The sequence below is a fragment of the Etheostoma cragini genome, chromosome 5 (genome assembly GCF_013103735.1).
Source record: "Etheostoma cragini isolate CJK2018 chromosome 5, CSU_Ecrag_1.0, whole genome shotgun sequence".
In the NCBI taxonomy this organism is placed as follows: domain Eukaryota; kingdom Metazoa; phylum Chordata; class Actinopteri; order Perciformes; family Percidae; genus Etheostoma; species Etheostoma cragini.
In genome coordinates this window covers 4497766-4516148 of record NC_048411.1, presented here as the reverse complement: position 1 = coordinate 4516148, position 18383 = coordinate 4497766, and the positions used below count along the sequence as shown (strand labels likewise).

The 18383-nt window shown below is 39.2% G+C and overlaps 1 protein-coding gene across 1 annotated transcript in view; it reads right to left on the bottom strand.

Moving 5' to 3' along the window:
• fancc (FA complementation group C) overlaps window positions 1-18383 on the bottom strand; it is a 32817-nt gene that overhangs the window by 10850 nt on the left and 3584 nt on the right. The window contains 7 exon segments of the mRNA XM_034871626.1: window positions 2007-2163; window positions 2300-2464; window positions 3658-3722; window positions 3833-3940; window positions 10552-10646; window positions 10773-10860; window positions 16600-16841. Of these exon segments, the coding sequence (XP_034727517.1) occupies window positions 2007-2163; window positions 2300-2464; window positions 3658-3722; window positions 3833-3940; window positions 10552-10646; window positions 10773-10860; window positions 16600-16797 (876 nt within the window). The 5' untranslated portion in view covers window positions 16798-16841.

Below are 18383 nucleotides of genomic sequence, written 5' to 3'. Positions count from 1 at the left end.
TTTTTGGGTCTGTCTCTCAATGGATCACAGAGCGGTGAGACAAGCCAAAACGAAGAATGTGAGCCTAATTTCATGTTTCCCATTTTTGATTGCAGTGAGTGAGTGAAAGGGAGGCGAGCGGAGATCCAAGCCAGTCAGCTCACACGCCTCTCGTTTTAACGGACACTAGCGTGTACACAGACACACAAGTGAAACGCACATCTGACATACAAACAACCCAAAGGCCAAGTGAAACCCCGACATATGCCTCCCATGCTCTTAACGACAGACACGCTATGATCCCAGATGCAATATCATAAACAAAGAATGGTGGCTGCAGGCATGTGTGTGCGAGGGTTTACATCCAGACGTGTGCGTGTGAACAAGCAAGGTGATAAAAACAGAGGTCAATCAGAGATGGATGAGAGGGTAAACAAGTAGATACAAGACAGGACAGAGAAGTAAACAGGCAATGATTGCCTCTCGGCCTCTCTCCTACACACACGCACATGCACGCACGGACGCACCCACGCACGCACGCAAGCACGCTTGCATGTTCTAAATCATTGTGGGATAAAAAGTAGGCCTTGGTGGCCTTGTGAAAAGAACACAAAACACTGCTGGTATTTTCTGATTGCATTGTAGTAATGAGGAAATGATCTTCAACAGCTAGTCCTAACAACGAATATATCAAAAGTCACGTCTGACTTTTGAACTGGGCATGATCTTAAGTTATATGAAGTGAGGAGCGGCCAAAGACTCAAGTGACAGAGAGTTCAGTACTTACCCAGCACAGTAAAGGCTGTGCAGCACAAGCCAAATGATGTGAGATGCAGTTTAGAGCTAGCCAAATGATGTGAGATGCATGCAAAGCAAAGCCAAATGGTGCGAGTTAGCCAGGCAAAAACAGTCAATAAAGATCCACCAATAAAAGCGATGGAATGATTCCATATGAAAACATTACAACTCATAATAAATGAGCAGGCCTGATTTTCAATCCGTTGGGTTTCACAGTTTACGAAGAAGTTCAAAGTGGAGCTCAAAACATATGGCGTGTGCATTGATTTCTGATGCGATACTTTATCATTTAGGGCAGATAAGTCTAACTATGTACATAACAAACCAACATTTAACAACAGCAGTATGTCACCAATTTATCAATAATGTAAATGCTGCCAATTCATTCAGCAGAAATAGCAGAAAATACCACAGTACACATTTCTCTCCAAGTCTTAACTGTTAAGATAAAACGAGACCATTATTAGTTAATCAACAGTAACAGAAGTAGATCTTTGATATTTTTCATATAGATTAAGATGCACTCAGATCAGATCACAATTTCAGCTTGCTAAATACAGTACAGTATACTTTGGCTTGGCCCTCAGGGACTTATTCATTATGATGCTGTCAAAGTAGTTGCTTGATAAAGATAAATGAGGTCAAATTAATGAGATTTAAATGAAGGGTTCCACTGCGTACTTGTCTAGACATCACTTGTGAAAAGCTGGTTTAAAACAAAACCAGACATTTCACCAATAAACTAAACCAGAAGTGAAATGATGAGTTGATTAATAGATCGGTCTATCAACAGGAAATGAATCTGCAACTTATGTGATTATTCATCCTCATTTTTCCCAAGCAAAAATGCCTAACATCAAAGGTTCCAGTTTCTCAAATGTGGAGATTTACTCGGTTTCTGTTTTACCTCCTTGTAATCTAAATATCTTTGGGTTTTTGGACTGTTGGTTAGACAAAAAAAGCAATCTGAAGATGTCACCTGGGGCTCTGAGGTATTGTGATTATTTTAAATTGCTCATTTCATTGGATGTACAATTAATCAAGAAAATCAGCAGATTAATTGATAATGAAAATATCTGTTAATTGCAGCCCTAAACAAATTAGGGTATTAATTCAGTATTAAGCTGTTGTTTAAACATGGACACATATTATTAGCCAATCACATCATCACAGAAGTACGTGACTATTTTTTTTAAGTTGTGATTCCTTAAATCAAAAAGATTACCTACCAGCAGTGACTGTGCAAGTTGCTGCTTTAGCTTCTGTGGTGTTGACCCTGTTTTGGTGAGAACACACTCTAGCAGACTGAGCACTGCTTTTTCCAGACTGGTCAGGTTGTGACACCACAGGGAGACTACTGCCTGCTCCTCCAAAGACAAGCAATGACTGAAAAAAAAAACAGCACTGATGTTGTTATTGTCACATCTGAAATATTGTTTGTGAACATAATTTAATAGAAAAACTTCCTGAAAACAGATTTTAAAGCCTGAAAGGATCTCAGCGCCTTTGTGTGTTCCCTTACCTGGAGTAGGCAGAGCTCAGAGCATCCAGGAAGTCTTCACTAAGTGCTGCCCTGACACAAGTCACTGGCTGCTGCAGCAGGGCACCAATGAGAGGAGCAGCCTCGGGATAAGTGACCAGGGGGACACAAGCCACTGATGTGGCCAGAATGTTGTCACATGAACACCTGCACAGAGTATATAGACAAAATCTGGATTATCTGGAACTTCTTATGGCCTACAAAGATAAGAATTCTATAAGAATTAATTTCCTGGGGTCCAAAAGTTTTGTGTGCTTTAATCCTTTCCAGCAAAATATACTCTTTGTGTGTGTGTACTGTATGTATGCTGACAACATTATGTTCCACCCCTCATGCCAACTAAAATATTTATAATGTAAACTTTATCCATTGTGGTAGCTACAGTGGCTTGTATAAGTTTACACACCCATGCTAAAGTTGATTAAAAAGAGGGATAAAAAAAACATCTTTTGGAAATTGATCTTAACGCCATAATTCACAACAATTAGGAAAATCCAATCTTTTAAGGACACCAATTTTCTTTGTGAATGAATAATGTATTGTTAATAAATAAATGTTCTTCCTTAAATATAGGGGGAATAAGCATACATACCCCTATGTTAAATTCCCATAGAGGAAGGCAGATTTTTAGTTATTCCTGATAAAGTTCCCTTGCCCTTTGGAATTATAATAGCCCCCCATCATCACATACCCTTCACCATACCTAGAGATTGGCATGGTGTTATCTCAGTTAGCTTAATAGCTGGTTTGATTTGCATTGAGAGATAATCTTATGGAAAGTTCCCCATGCCTATAGTTAGTCATTAAGATCAATTTCCAACAAATGGTTTTTTTTTTATTCCTCTTTTTAATCAACTTTAGCCTTGGTGCGTAAACTTATGCAAGCCACGGTAGTTTCTTAAACAGCACACTGTTTTATATAATACGGGTGTGTTTCAAACCTAATAGGCCAAAACTCTCCAGCTTTTTAAAAACATTTTTTTCCTCTGTTGTATACAAATTGCAAATGGAATAACTTTGGGGTTTGGTCTTTAGTTTGAACAAACCAGACACATGAAGGCATCACCCTAGACTCATGGAAAACTGAGTCTAGGGTGATCTGTTTTTTTTTTAAGATTATTTTTTGGGGCATTTTTTCCCTTTATTAATGACCCAATGGATTAAGAGGAAAGGTGGGAGAGAGATGGGGGATGACTCGAACCCGGGCCGCTGCAAAGGACTTATGGGGCTCTCTTACTGGGTGAGCTAGAGGTCGGTTTAATTGTGAACTTAACAGTTAGTTGCAAAGACTGTCAAAATAACAGTCCATGGCTGCAGCCCTAATTTCATTTTTACTGTACCTCTGATTTATGTTGCCCAAAGAACGGCAGCTCTTCCCAATGTTTTTCTGCAGCAGTTCCACCATCTGAAATGCAGGAAAGAGGACAACTTGCATAGATGTCGACATACTTACATACAGTATGTATCAATGGCAGGCAGGCAAGAATTAGGCAAACAGAAATAATGTGCTAATACCTTTCTCAGAACTTTGAGATGATACTCTTTAGGTGGTACATCCATTTGCTTCATTAATGCCTGCGCTGCAGCATCGTCTTCTTCTGTAGCAAGCTGACACAGCACTTTCTGCGGGAGGGCAGGCAACATAATGTGCAGCAGATTATTGTAACTTTATGTGTATATTTCTAACAGTGGACAAGACTTTAATGCAATCTGCCCGAACGCCAAGATCCATCACATCAAAGCTAATTAGTTACTGGAATATAGGATGACTCGGTTGGCGTAACATCATTTGGAACACATGAGTGGAGAAAAGGCATTCCAGTAAGTGAGAATGTATGGACAACATATGAGCAACTTTAGACATGAACATTCTTTGCTACGGAGGGCCTTGGAGTTTTACAAGCATTTTTCAGAAGGGGCCTCATCATACAGTGATAAAACTAGACTAATAAACTCAGCTGATTCTCGTTTGTGGAAAAAAAAAGCGAGTTATAATGAAGGAACAAAGGGAGAGAACACAAGATTCTGTAGAGTATGATACTGTAGTCATAATGTTAAAAGAGTGGCTCGTAAACCTGAGGGATGTTTTCTCTCAACAAATATAATACATTATCAAAAATTATTCAAATGCAAAAAAGGGTTGAGCCAGAAATTTTTACGTTCAATGTCAACATCCTTAAATAACAACAAAGATGCCACACAGGATTTAGCTGTTTCATGATTAATAAACGGAATGCTTGGCAAGGATTCAATCAGAAGTGTCATCAAAGCCAGAAAACCTGTTACTCTGACTTAGGGATTGGTTTAGACTTTGGAAACAGTTCTCTGTAGTTGACCACAAGCTGTTTGTATTGTACAATCCAACAGAAACATCCAAAGCCTCACATCTTCAGCACGCATCAGTTTTTACAACTCTAATGAATCGACAACAGAAACAACCACACTACTAAGAGTAGACTAAAGAAATACAAATCCCTGTCAAACTGCTGATAAAAGGATATCAACACAAGATGAGGAGAGATAGAGAGAGACACAATATGTTAAAAAAGGAGGGCGAAAAAATACTAAAAGTGATGGATGAAAAACCAAATCCCAGGCAGAGAAGCACTGCAGCGCTGTTGGTGGAGCTCTGTGGTTTCTTTGGCCGGGCTCTAGAGCACGCTAAGATGCTTACCCTCTCACAAAACAACCCGATCAATACCATCTGAACGCACTCAAACTCTTCACAATGAGTACATACAAAACCCATCACACTTATCCCAACCTTGGTAAGGAGGCAAAGTGGGTCTGGGGGATAAGAGAGGGAAGGAAGACTGGTTAGAAGGAATGGCAGAGACCGACTGGAACACACAACGATGGCTGCATTTAGAGCAGAGACAATAAGGGTGTGGTCACCGGAGGAATGGGTTGAAGGGCAAATGGATAGACGGATGGCAAATACTTTAGGTCAAAAGTCATCTTTCTCTCGCACAATAACAGCAACCGAGCTGGCTTTGGGGGCTTAGAAAATGCTGCTGCCATAGAAATTATCCCTCTATAAATCTTAAATTAAAACAGAGGATTTAGAAAAATGCACAAGGCAAAGACTTGGGTTGGTTTTGATGGGTGCCTGTAAAAACCATGATTGAAATCTCCCAAAACCAATGAAAAACTCAAGTGTAACCTCAAATGGTCAAAATAGCGGAGACAAAAAGAATGACGTTGAATAAGGGGAAAGAGTACAGAAAAGTCAGGATGAATATGCAAAAACAATCAAGTTATAAGTAATTGTGCTCAAACCTGGCACAATGACAGAGTGCGTTAGAGAAAAGCGTCATATCAAAAAGTGCCTTTTCCTCCTAAATTAAATGGCCCAATCCACAGTCTTTTGACCACATGAATTTGAGCCGAGGTATTTAATTAAAGAGGTTGACTTATACATAGAAAGGCAACAGTTTGTGTGCTTCTCACTTAATCAAGATTAAAAATGTGTGTTTTACTACAGTTTTAAAAAAACACTTATGTCAACAAATCTTAAATAGAAAGATCCAACATTTTGATATAGTTTTTGCTAGTGTTAGTTCAAGTATGCTACACTAATTTAGGAGTAATGTCTGTTTCCAATCCTGTGTTTTGGATGGGTAGGGGGCTATCCTTTTGTATTTGGGTCATAAATGATGCCTAAAAATAAAAGCAAAGAGTTTGATATCACACAAGTTCATTTACCTAAAAAGAAAAGCTGTGAGATTTAAGGAATAGTTTGACATTTTGAAAAATAGGCTTATTCAATTTTCCTGTCAAGAGTTAGATGAAAGGTGGCGCCCAGATAGCTCAGTTGGTAGAGCGGGCACCCATATACAAAGGTTTACTCCTCGATGCAGCGTGCCCGGGTTAGACTTTGACCTGCAGCCCTTTGCTACATGTCATTGCCACTCTCTTCCCTTTCATGTCTTCAGCTGTCCTTTCAAAATAAAGGCCGGAAATGCCCCCCATTCCCCCAAAAAATTAGTACGTTGACAGATGTTAGGTGAAATTAGATGAAAGGTTCAATATCCCTCTCATGTCGGCGTGGTAAGTATAGAAGAGCAGCTTAGCTTAAAAAGTGGAAGCAGGGGGAAACAACTAGCTTCTGTCCAAAGTTCAAAAGTACATCAACAGTTTATTCACCAGCCCGGTATCTGTGCACCGTCAACTCAGTGACGTCAAGAGTCCCAAGACAAATAAATATTAATTTCAGTAAGTCAGACTTGCTGAAGGAGGGATGCTACCAAAGATGAAATACAAAAGATAAAGGGGAAACATTATTGTCACGAAGAGGCTTTCATCTCTTAATTAAACAGCAGTCAATGTGTCCAAAATATGTTGTCATAAAGCTGCCACAGTAGCTTCAGGGCCTACCTGCGGTTCACCCAGTTGGAATCAGTAAAGATACATGTCAAAGATTAATCCATCCGCTGGCCCTCTAATATTACACTCTCATGCTTTATATATCTGTCATCTCCTCAAAGATCATGCGATGTTACAGCAGCCCTGTGTGGTCCCTCTGCTAGTACAGGATGTAGAGAAACAAACCGATTGAGCCAATGACTATCTGACATAGCCTCCAGCAATGTGGCTGTACCCAGCATTTATCAAACCCAGTGAGAACACTCAGATGTGGAGAGGAGAGGCAGACAGGGAGGGGTGAAGGAAAGATGTGAGTGCAAAAAGGCAAAATACTCTGCACGCTATTATCATTTAAAGAGAAAAATACATGTGGCTACTAACTGTATATACGGTAGCAGTAAAACACATGCTTTTACACAAATACTCACATACTTATGCGAGCACACGCCCAAAATTACACAAATTTGGTATTTAGGTGCCACTTAGCACCAGACCCTCAGTCTATTATGGAGGCAGCAAGAAAACAATGTTGGGGAGCAGGATCAGACAGGGCTAACAGAAAACAGGCCGTGTTCTGCATTCCAAGACAGGCAGTCCAACACAACACAGACTCAGGGAGAGACAGACCATCTCTGGCCTAAAACCATACATCTGCACTGCTCCCCCAGACGGGATGAGCTGCGGTGAATGGGTTTTTTGATGCTTCCCGCCATTCCTGTCATTTGTGGCGAGTGGAAGCTTCTTTGGAGAAGAGGAGAATGAGGAGAAGCTGTAGAGTTGGTTATGAGTTCATTGTACTGTACTACTCTATTGTATCAACACTTTGATCTGGTAATGCCCTGCATGCAAATTTAGCATGAGTGAACCTTTTAACTCTGACCGTCAGCTCTGTACCACAAGCATTCCGCTACAATTAAATACTATACAATGTTGAAAATACAGTTTTAACCAAAGCTGTTTATCAAGGATGAAAACGTGTCAGTAGAAGAGCCTTTTAAGGAGTTTTATCTCAGTTATTTTATGGTTCTCCTGCATTTAAGAAAGCAATGTTCAGTGTTCATAACCTTAGCAAAGTTTGTTCTCCTACCAAACCTTAACTGTTGCTGCCTATTCCCTCCTAACCATGACTGCCCCTTTAAACAAAAATTAGTAAGGTAAACATGGCTTTATATGCAGAGATAATTTAAGGATTGAAGGTACACCAACACAAAGCCATGATACTAAATCCCTTTTCCTAAATGTTTTCCTCATGCTGGCCTCGCGTTTTCCCATATCAATGTTCTGTTTAGCTACCCAATTGTAATTACCCAAAAATAAGATGATTGATTGCACACAACACTCTTTGGCAAATTCAAAGTTCTACTTTCATTAATTTCGGGGTGTCTTATTCAATTTTATAGCATTTGAAAAAAAATTGAAGTGGTTTCAAACTAGTATTGAGTAAAAGTTTACATATTCCAGTCTGTGATTATCCATCAACGAATTTAGTCGAAATAATTCCTAATTTCTGCTTTTTTAACTCAAACATAATTTCCTTTTAATGACGTTTATTGACCATAAATTCAAAAAATAACTGTAAAACTAAAGTTAATAAGTTAGAGTAACGTGTGAAAACGTAAAAAAAGTGACAAACATTTAAAAAAAAGTCAAAAGTGTTGAAAAATAGGACAAAAACTTAAGAAAAAGTTAAAAACATAAATAAAAAGCGTCAACAAAAGTCTGGATTTTAAGGAAGACAACACAAGGGTTAAGCAAAAAACAGATAAATGTAAATCTATAAACCATCTTGAACACATGCACATTCACATGCAGATATTCAGTCATATGCCAATACCAAAACACAGACATACTGTAGACACAAACACAACCAGGCACATTTGCACTCCTCTTCCCCTCTTATGGGTCAAAGACCATCTGGCAAATTCAAGGTTTACTTTCAAGGCACTGTTTTAATTAGCAAGCTGTTTTATTAGATGAGAAATTAATCAAAAGAATACAAACACACAGTTAATCTGGCAAAAATGTGAAGGTCCCACATTGTTTATCATAAGCCATCTGTGTGAACCCTCTCAAAGTTGAAAATTGCAGAATCTTTTCTTCCCTCTGTTCTATTTCCCTCCTTTGTGTGTGCGTGCCATAAAAACACAGTGAGCAAGATCAACTAAACATAATATAAAGGCTGATCCTTCTCTAGTGACAAGAGGCAGTGAAACAGTCAATTTTAATTTGCTTTCAAAATATGTTTTACAGTTTTGGGCACATAAGGCTTAGACTAACAGAGACCCTATGTCCCCCATTTATCATCCGTGTCCCATTGGAGAGGAGACGCAGAGGGCTCGCGAGAGAACTCCTATTAAAAGTAAACTAGACAGAAAATCACTTCAGCAGCCCAACAGGCAGTTAAAGATTCTTTTTAGTTTGTTGGAGTATTTGTTAAAGGTTTTATAATCCATATGTATGTTAAGTCTTTCCAGAAGTAATTAGGACATAAACAGCAAACAGATCAGGCCTGAGAAAAGGCATATGATGGATGATTGGAAAATAATAACAAGTAACAACTCAACAAGGTTTTGAATGGGCTGAACCGTAGCCTAAAAATTCAAAATATTCAGTTTTTGTTTTTCCAGCTTCCCTCAGTTATCTCTTTATTGTGTCTCCTCATTAGGTGGGTCCACATGGCCAATGAAATCGTAGCAAGTATAGATGACTTTATGTGGCATCATAATTGACTTGTGAGTGAGGTGCCATTATTAGAACTAATCACTAATCAATTGATACAAACATGCATACATTTGTCTTACATTGACCCACGTATTGTTTATGATCTTAAGAAACTTAATCCGAATGCCCTGAATTGCCCTGAATTTCATACTGTATTTTATTGAAGCAAATATCTTGTACAGCTGATTTGCGTTAAGACAAAATTAAATGTTGATGGATTTGTCAATGCTATGGGTTACCAAAAATACCATGAGGTGAAAAAAACGTATCATGTAACACAACTGACGTGATCTATTGAGACTGGTATCAAAGTATTTTAAATGATGCCCAGCCATATTCCTTAATTCTTTTATAAGTATGTTATGGTTAAACTTGGGAAGAAAAGCCGGGAATGAAAAGCAGCAAAGAGCCGCAGGTTGGAGTTGAACCCACAGCGGCATAAATTGAAAATACCCAGTTTCTGTACATGCAAAGATACAGTGAATCGCACAGATATTGAAGGTGGCATCTAACAGCAAGTAAGGATAACTTTTCTTAAAGGTCCCATGGCCTGAAAATGTCCCTTTATGAGTTTTTTTAACAACAATATGGTTTCCCAGCCTGCCCTAAGGGGCTAAAAATGGAGATAGGTGTAAACTGAAACCTGGGTATCATGCTCGCCTTTGAGAAAATGAAAGCTCAAATGGGCCAATCTGGAATCTTCCCCTTGTGACGTCACTAGGGGAAAGGTTACCACCCCTTTCTTAGCTTTACCCGACCAGAGAATTTGGCCTGCCACTGAGAAAGAGAGAGACATCATGCCATAAACAAGCAAAGCTTGGCAATTAGTCAAGGCCACACCCTAACTCCTCCTCAATAGCATTTAAAACTACGGACTTAGAAATGGCACATCCTAAGAAAAGCTCATTCTGGGACTGGCTCTAGTGGCTGTAATTCTGCACCGAATTTCAGGAACGAGACTTCAGATTAAGTATCAGGGGACCACTAAGACCTACATAAAAGCATCCAAAAAGCAGCCTGTCATAGGACCTTTACATCTTGTCCCTTATTTATAGATTTAGAAAAATGAAAAACATGTTTAAAAATCTACACAATTTACTTCCGTCTAAGTTCTCAATTAACAGAGATCAAGAAAGTCCAGTCCTTACCCGTATCCACTGGTTGGCTTTTCTTTCCACCGCATTGCCTGGATGCTCCGAGTAAAGTCCCCAAAGACACTGGAACAGCAGCCTTCTGCCTGTCGCTGCAGGCAGCAAGAAACCATGGATGGTAGATTTGTGGTTTAATATACCTCCCCTTACACAGACAGCAAGCCTCAAAATGACCCATGCTGGTAAAGACATTATCATGAGTCCGAAGGTACACTCACCATCAGCAGTGACATAAGGGTTCCAGCAAAGTCGGCCAAGAAACTGGCCTAGGAGGGTCAGCCTCTTCATGGTCTCTGTCGTGGAACTCTTATGGACAGAACACAGCCAGCCACAGGCCGGAAAAAAATATTTTTAATCGTCTACATGTTTTTCATTTTGAATGCTCTTACACCTTTGAGCCACCTAGCTTGGACAAATGACTTACATTGGTTAGTTCTCTGAGTGGAAATTATATTTGGTAGTGAACGACTAACATGGTGATGGACTCTGTGTTTTAGCTGAGCTAGGCCAGAGAATATTCAGTTAAAAAAAATAGCCAATAGTCATTGTAAAATAGTCAGTAGTCATTGAAGTCAAATTCAGTCTCTGCACTTATTGATGTTATGTTGCAACATTTCAGGAGCAGGACCCAACTATAAACAGAATCCAGTATTCCTATACCCACCTAACCCTCTCCTCTTAGTTGCTCTCGCATTCCTTACCTCTCCCTCCCACCATCTTTCTGTTCCTCTCCTTTTTCCTCATCTTTAGGTCCTAAGGGGGTCTGTCGGGCCCAGGTTCTGTGATGGATTCCCGACCAAATCCTCCCCACAACACCAAGTCAAATGATGACTACAAGTGACGTCTCTCTCATACTGTGGCATTGCATCCAAGTCATGTTTCATTATTAAATTGTTCAAAATGTATCTGGTTGATGGTGTGATCCTTGCTAGTGAAAGCCATTAAGAGCAGTGCATAGCCATATACAGCTTCTTGGGAGCAACTTTGGGTTCAGTGTCTTGCTCAAAGACACTTTGACATGTGGCCGGGGGAGCTTGGGATCAAACCACCAATCTTGAGGTGGTGAATACTGAGGCTGTTTTTTCCTCACTGTCTTCGGTGAAGTTTGCTGGAAGTGATGTAATGTGCCCTTGAGCAAGGCACCAAACCCAACTGCTCAGAGCGCATGTCCATGGGCAGCCCCCTTACTATGACATCTCTCCAATGCATGTGCATGTGTTTACTATGTGTGTGTAATACAAATTTTCCCCATGAGGGATTAATAAAGTATACATTATAATACATATATTATTAAAATGTTCTGTAGCATTTTATGTGGAGTGAGCATTGCGCCAGAAGGTCATACCTTGGGCTTGTGTACTGTGATTAATTCTGCATGCAGTCATAATTTAGTTTTAATAAAAACTCAACTCCTGGCTAGGGTGGTGCAATTAATCAAATTTTAAATCGCAATTTTGGCTCCGAACAATCACAAAAGCAATAAAAACGAGAAAAAAAATCATTATTAAAACTCTACAAGTTAGTAACTCTTATTTCGTCTTGTGAAGGTGAATACAAAAAGTTCAACGGGAAAAGTATTAAGGGACATTTTCCAGGTCAAGGTGTTTTCCCTTTGATTTGTTTAACTGTTTTATTAAGTTCAATAAATGGAATATCTTTCCAGAAGTCTTCTTCTTTCTATAATCAAGCAGCCCTACTCCTGGCAACTGGTGTTCTACGCCACTGTTTTGGATGAAGGAAATAATCGGATTAACAGAACTAGATTCAAACCCCAATGCAGTCAACCATGGGGAAACACTGTAGACTTTTGCATCTCCTCACCCGTTTCATCCAGCACGATGTGAAAAAATGATCTTGGAGGGTATGATCATTTTTGCGCCCCTCCCCCTGCAATTTGGATTTTGCGGTACTCCCTAGCGCTAATCGTGCAGCCCTACTTTCAACCTTGTTGCGATCATACATTAGAAGATCACAAGGTTACTTAATGAGGATTTTGAGTTGAATACCAGGCACAGTGCATTATCCATGCATCACCTTTGTTTCCCATATGTTGGTCATGTCACAATATCAACCATATGTCAACAGTGAGAGATACACATTGCAGAACAGGGCTCTGGCCAAGGGTGCTATACCTGTAAATGTTTAAGTATGTGTGTCTGTGCTTGTTTATCCAGCTCAAACAAAAGACCATGTGATTTATTTCACCTAACAGCCAATTAAAACATCCAGAAGGTTTCAAGTCAGGGCAGACACTGTGTTTAAGAACTTGAATAGCCTTTAATCCTCACTTTCTATACATTGCAGTTTTGAAAATATTACATTTTCCCAGATAACTTTCTCTTGTTTAAGTATTAGACTTAAGGTTTGGAAAGATTCCTATTTGTCTAAGCAGATCGCTGAAACCAATGGAAGCAAGCTGGTCACACTGTTTATTTAAAACCAGAGCCAAACAGAAGATAGATTATTAAAACTTCAGTATTACCAGCACCAACTAATCTGTTGTTTCTAATATGACAAAACATAGTTTATTTGTCAGAAAAGTGCTTGACATTGTTTGGGATTTTCCAGGGCAAAACACACAAATATTCAAGTCAAGCTGGAGTCTGAGACAAAAGCCTTCAGTCAAACTAATTTTTAATTCAGGATAACTGTAAATACACAAGTGGACACCATTATTTTGGCTCCATCTTATTACTTTTCTGGGTTTAATAAATTATGGTGTTTTCTGGGCTAGACACATTATTTTCACAATATGATGACTGAAGTGGGACATACGGCACAGAAGGCAGATCAAAGAGGTGACGTATTACTTTAATTTACAAGCATATCTGCACATGTGTGTATGAATCACGTGCATTTACAGAATTAGTTAGTATTCATCCCATATTTAAAAGTCTATATCATACAGTTCACATATGACCTAATTGAAGTAGAGAACAGCCTTGTTGCAGGATAAACCCACACAAAGAGATTCTATATACTGTAAAGCAGTTCTAATTGAAGTAGTGTGATGTAGCTTAACCAAAGAGAATTTGGCTTAATTCACTGCCATGTACACGTTTCTGGTGGGCTAAATAACCTCGTCCTCTCCCACGTCTTCCACATTGGCTTATTATCCTACCAGCCAAATTAACACTCAATCAAGCAAACAGGCTCATCTGACACCATTTGTTATCACCACTATTAGTAGAGGAGAGGACTTAGCTACAAAGTCTACTGTGTCTTACGGATAAAAAAAAAAGGTTTTTGGGACCATAATTGAACAGCAATTAGCAGTACTGTGGGGTATCTATTAATTAGCAAGATAAGAGGACTGGGAAAAGGGAAGAAGCAAGAGTTTGAAGAATTTCAGAGAAGAAATACAGCTAGGAAACAAAGGTTGCTTCAATGCCAATATGCATCTTTCATCAGAAATAATCAGAGAGCACTGAGCGGACATGGAGATGTCTAAATGTAGCATTGGATAAAAGGAACATATAAGTTAACTGTAGGGCTACATGTTAAAAAAAAAAACAGCATCAGGCAGACAAGGATATTAACTTGTCTCACTCCAGTAGATGAGATGAGAAGCAGAGTGGTAATAGTCCAGGGTTTCTCTAAATGCCCCCACAACACCACCAATGCTGTCTGGAGCACAGCCCTCCCACTCAGCCTTCCTATCAATCCAACAACACATGGTAAACATTGTGTGCAAGTATACATGTGCATTTGTGTGTTGTTGATGCAACTACAAAGGAATGTACATTTACAATAAGAACTTGACTTTGCTTTGTGACTGCATGCCCATAAGATTGAGCAATTGCAACAGAATGTAATTATCACTGACTACCGGGGCCAAATCACCATCAAAGCCTTGTCAACAGTATCCTTAATCATAAATGGGCTTTGAGACAATGTATCTTGTCTTGATTAGAGACAGACATCTCAGACAGAAGTGACCGATTACGTACGTACGAGCCAGGGGGGCAAATGGGACAAGTTTATAGACGATGGTGTGGAAACACTTCTGGTAATGACATCAGTGAACCATAATCAGGGTAGCCCTGACATTAAATAGCAAAGTTACTATGGTGAGCACATAAATATACAACAAGGCAGCATAATTTTTCAGACCAAATCCTTTAAAAAGTGGTGTGACACTGCCACCGTGGTGTAGCAACCATGGTAAAACCATTAGGGGACTTCTATGGTGAATTTAGGTGTACAACAATAAGCCCATGCACAAAAAAAAACACTTTTTAAAGGACTAGTTCATTTGCATTCTTGCCTGGAGTTAAATGAGAATATCAATACAACTCTCATATCGGTCAGTTCAATATTATGCTGAAACCAGCGAAAGGTTAGTTTAGCATAGCATAAATTTGGAAAAGGGGTGAAAAGCTAGCCTGGCTGTCTCCATATAGAAACATGCACCTCCACATTTGACACATTTACAGCTTATATCTTGTTTGTTTAATCCTTTCAAAAACTAAAGAGTAAGAAAATCAATTCGTGATTCAATGGCGTATTATGTGTGGGAACATTTTTGGGCTGGTCACAGTGACTTTCTGAAATCTCCATTGGTTGCCTGGCAACTACACGGTGATGACAAGACTCCAGGAAGTTACTGCGCAGATCCAAGAAATAGGCTGGCACATAACCCCCCCTAACATGCTAATAGCCATGTTACACTTCAAGATACATTAACAATAAACGTAAATTAGTGAGTTGTACAGGTGCTACGATGTAGATATAGAAACCTTTGGACAGAGCCAGGTAAGTTTTTTTCCTCTGTTTCAAGTCTTTATGCTAAGCTAAGCTAAGCTAAGCAGCTGTTGGTTCCATCTTCACATTGAAAGGACAGATATGAGAGTGGTATCAATCAAACTCTCAGTTAGAAATCATATTTCCCAAATTTATCTAACTATTCTTTTCAGAAGGGCAATATTGAAATAGGAAACGTACCCAAATTCCACTTTTCTAACCAAGTGGGAACCTGGAAATTAATAATCAGTATTTCTCATTTTGGGGAATAAGCCACAGGAAAGTTATTAAGTTATCAAAGGATGCAAAAAGCTGCCAAGAAGCAGTCTATCTTCAGCTGGTCTTTTATGAGTCTCCTGCCAGTAAAAAGAATTTTGAGCCAATTAAGCTATAACATTCTTTTTTCTTTCTTTGTATCCGCTCCATCATCCTACACATTCTGACATCTCTACGATACATATACCCAATATAATGCTAATAGAGAAGGAGACAGAAAGACAGAAATAATAGCCAGTGCGTGATCTATAATATATATGGCTAGATGCCAAAGTGGAGAGGAAGTAGCAATTCTAACCATCGGCGTGTATAACAGTAAAACACTTGGACTGTAGAGTATCACAAATGAAATTCTGTGAGCACCATGACTGTAAAAAAAGATTTCTTACATGAGAAAAAGAGTATATTATGGGACAGAGAAATGCGAGGGAAATTTGGTTGTAAAAAGCAGAAAAACAGAAAGAGCTAAAGGGTAAGAAGCTGGAGGGAGGAGGAAAGGCTGGAGTAACACTGACATCTCACAGTCCAGCACCCCTCCTGTCCTGTGCCCCCTTCCCAGATTTGCTGGACCTGATATGGGGATACATTAGGTTAGCGCTGTAGGTCCCAATGCGGCTATTACCTGACTAACTCAACACTGCAGCACTGCCAACTACACATACCCAGACTCTGCACAGCACAGAGCAGCCTCTGTTAGCGGGACCGTACCAACGCTGGGCTCAATATTCACGCCTGGGCTTGGACAGAGAATGAGCGTGTGCACGTTTGTGTGTGTGTGTGTGTGTGTGTGTTAATTTCATTTGGTGGCTGTTTTGCCAAACTGATTAACTGATCTAATTTATTCCATTAGTTAAAGTGTGTCAAGTCTGTAAAACAGGCCTCTTAGTGGATATTTTATTAGACTTAATAGGCATCTGGGGAATTAAGTGTATATCCAAATATGCCATGAATACAAATCTCAGAGCTTCCCTTGCATTGTGACAAAGTTATTCAAATCAAATTCTGTTTTTCACCACATCTGCTCACCATGATGTTAATATGTGTGAGGAGTTGCTGGAGGAAATCCTTCAGTCTGCTCAAGTGCAGGCAGGTGTCTTTCTGAGTATCAGAGTTGTCAGCCTGGCCCCAAGTCACTGCTTTATCCAGCCAGAATTGCATCTCCTGGACGTTCAGCAGGGGCTCTGCCATTAGTTGGAGCTGGATCAGTGGCTGAGGCTGAGACATCTTGCACAAGTGAATGTACGCAAGATCCAAGCAAGATCCTAAGTGAGAGAAAGACCAAGACAGTTGTCAAGCCCGAGGATAAAACAAAAAAACAATACAGATATATTATCACCTGTCCTTAAAGGGACAGTACAAGCACTGGCTAACTTATACCACAACAATCTAGATTGATAAATAGCCCAATAATAGGCCTTTGCAATGTCATTTCTATGTCAATGTATTATATAAGCATCCCTAGATGTTAGATGTAGAAATTTAGCGTTTAAAAAAAGTGTTTTATAGCCAACTCTCACCTCCACCAAAAGGTGCCTTGTGGAGTTTTGCGATTTTTAAGACTGCAAGCTCGATAATAAATATAATTGATGCAGGATTTTAAATATACATATCTTTTTTAAATCAGCTTTGCAAAAATTTTATGAGGAAGGCAAGCCATTCAACACGTTTGTTAGACTTCAACAATAAACGCAGTGTGTTTGGGGAGAAAGGCTGAATGTAAACAGAAACTTATAAAAGACTTCACAGGGCATTATTAACCTCAAGACAAGAGACCAGAGGCACTGTTTTATACAACAGGTGCAATGTATGTAATGAGTGTTGCTACTGGCAATGTTGTCGTCATCTACTAACTAAATCAAATCGGTATGATGATGGTCTCCAGTGGGTGAAAAAGAGGCACAAAAAAGGGGCTGTACAAAAACAGAGAAAACTGATTTTGCACCCAACATTTTGAAAGTAAAACCTTAGTTTGTGTTGTGTTCTGAAGAGGAATTCAAAAAGTCAAATGAGAAAAGTTCAGTAAATGCAAAATCATTCCAAAAGTCAATGAGTAATCATGTTATTATGTTGTTGTTTTTTTTTAAATAATCGAGCAGCCCTAGAAACTAAAAGAAAAACTAAATGAAAGCTGATACTATAAATGAATTGTAAGCGTACTGGTGTTGTTTTTGTGACTTTGTCAGATAAAAGTCAACATTTACTAGTTAAATAAATGCTATTGCATCTGTTTTACCTATAAAAGTAAATTGTAACCATAAATAAAAAACACACAAAGGTTATATCATACAATTGCATTTATGTTATGTGTAAATAATTATTAAAATTAACCTGATGTTAAGATCTTTAATTACCACAATCTATCGCACAACTTTTAAGCTCCAAGGGAATCACACATCACACACACGCACACACACAAATAAGCAGCACATTCTTCACCTTTTATGATGATGGAGAGAAAAACGTGGGGGGCAGATCACAAAGGTGTGTGTGAGGATGTGTTCTGTCTGTATATAGCCTGAGAAGTGTGTGTGTGTGTGTGTGTGTGTGTGTGTTGTTTTTGCCATAATGACAGGTCCGTGTGAGACACCACAGGGTTGTGTTTTATGATCACTTCGTTACACACGATTTGTTTAATGTCTTGCCATCATCTCTGCTGGAAAGCCCCTATGGCTCGTTGATGTGAATATATAAATACTCATTTTCGGGGAGAAAAAAAGCTCAACCAAATTAGGAACAAACGCCTCTTGTGGACTTGTGTTGGGGGCTCAGAGTTTAGTAAAGCGAAGGTGGAAAAGAACTGCATGCCGATT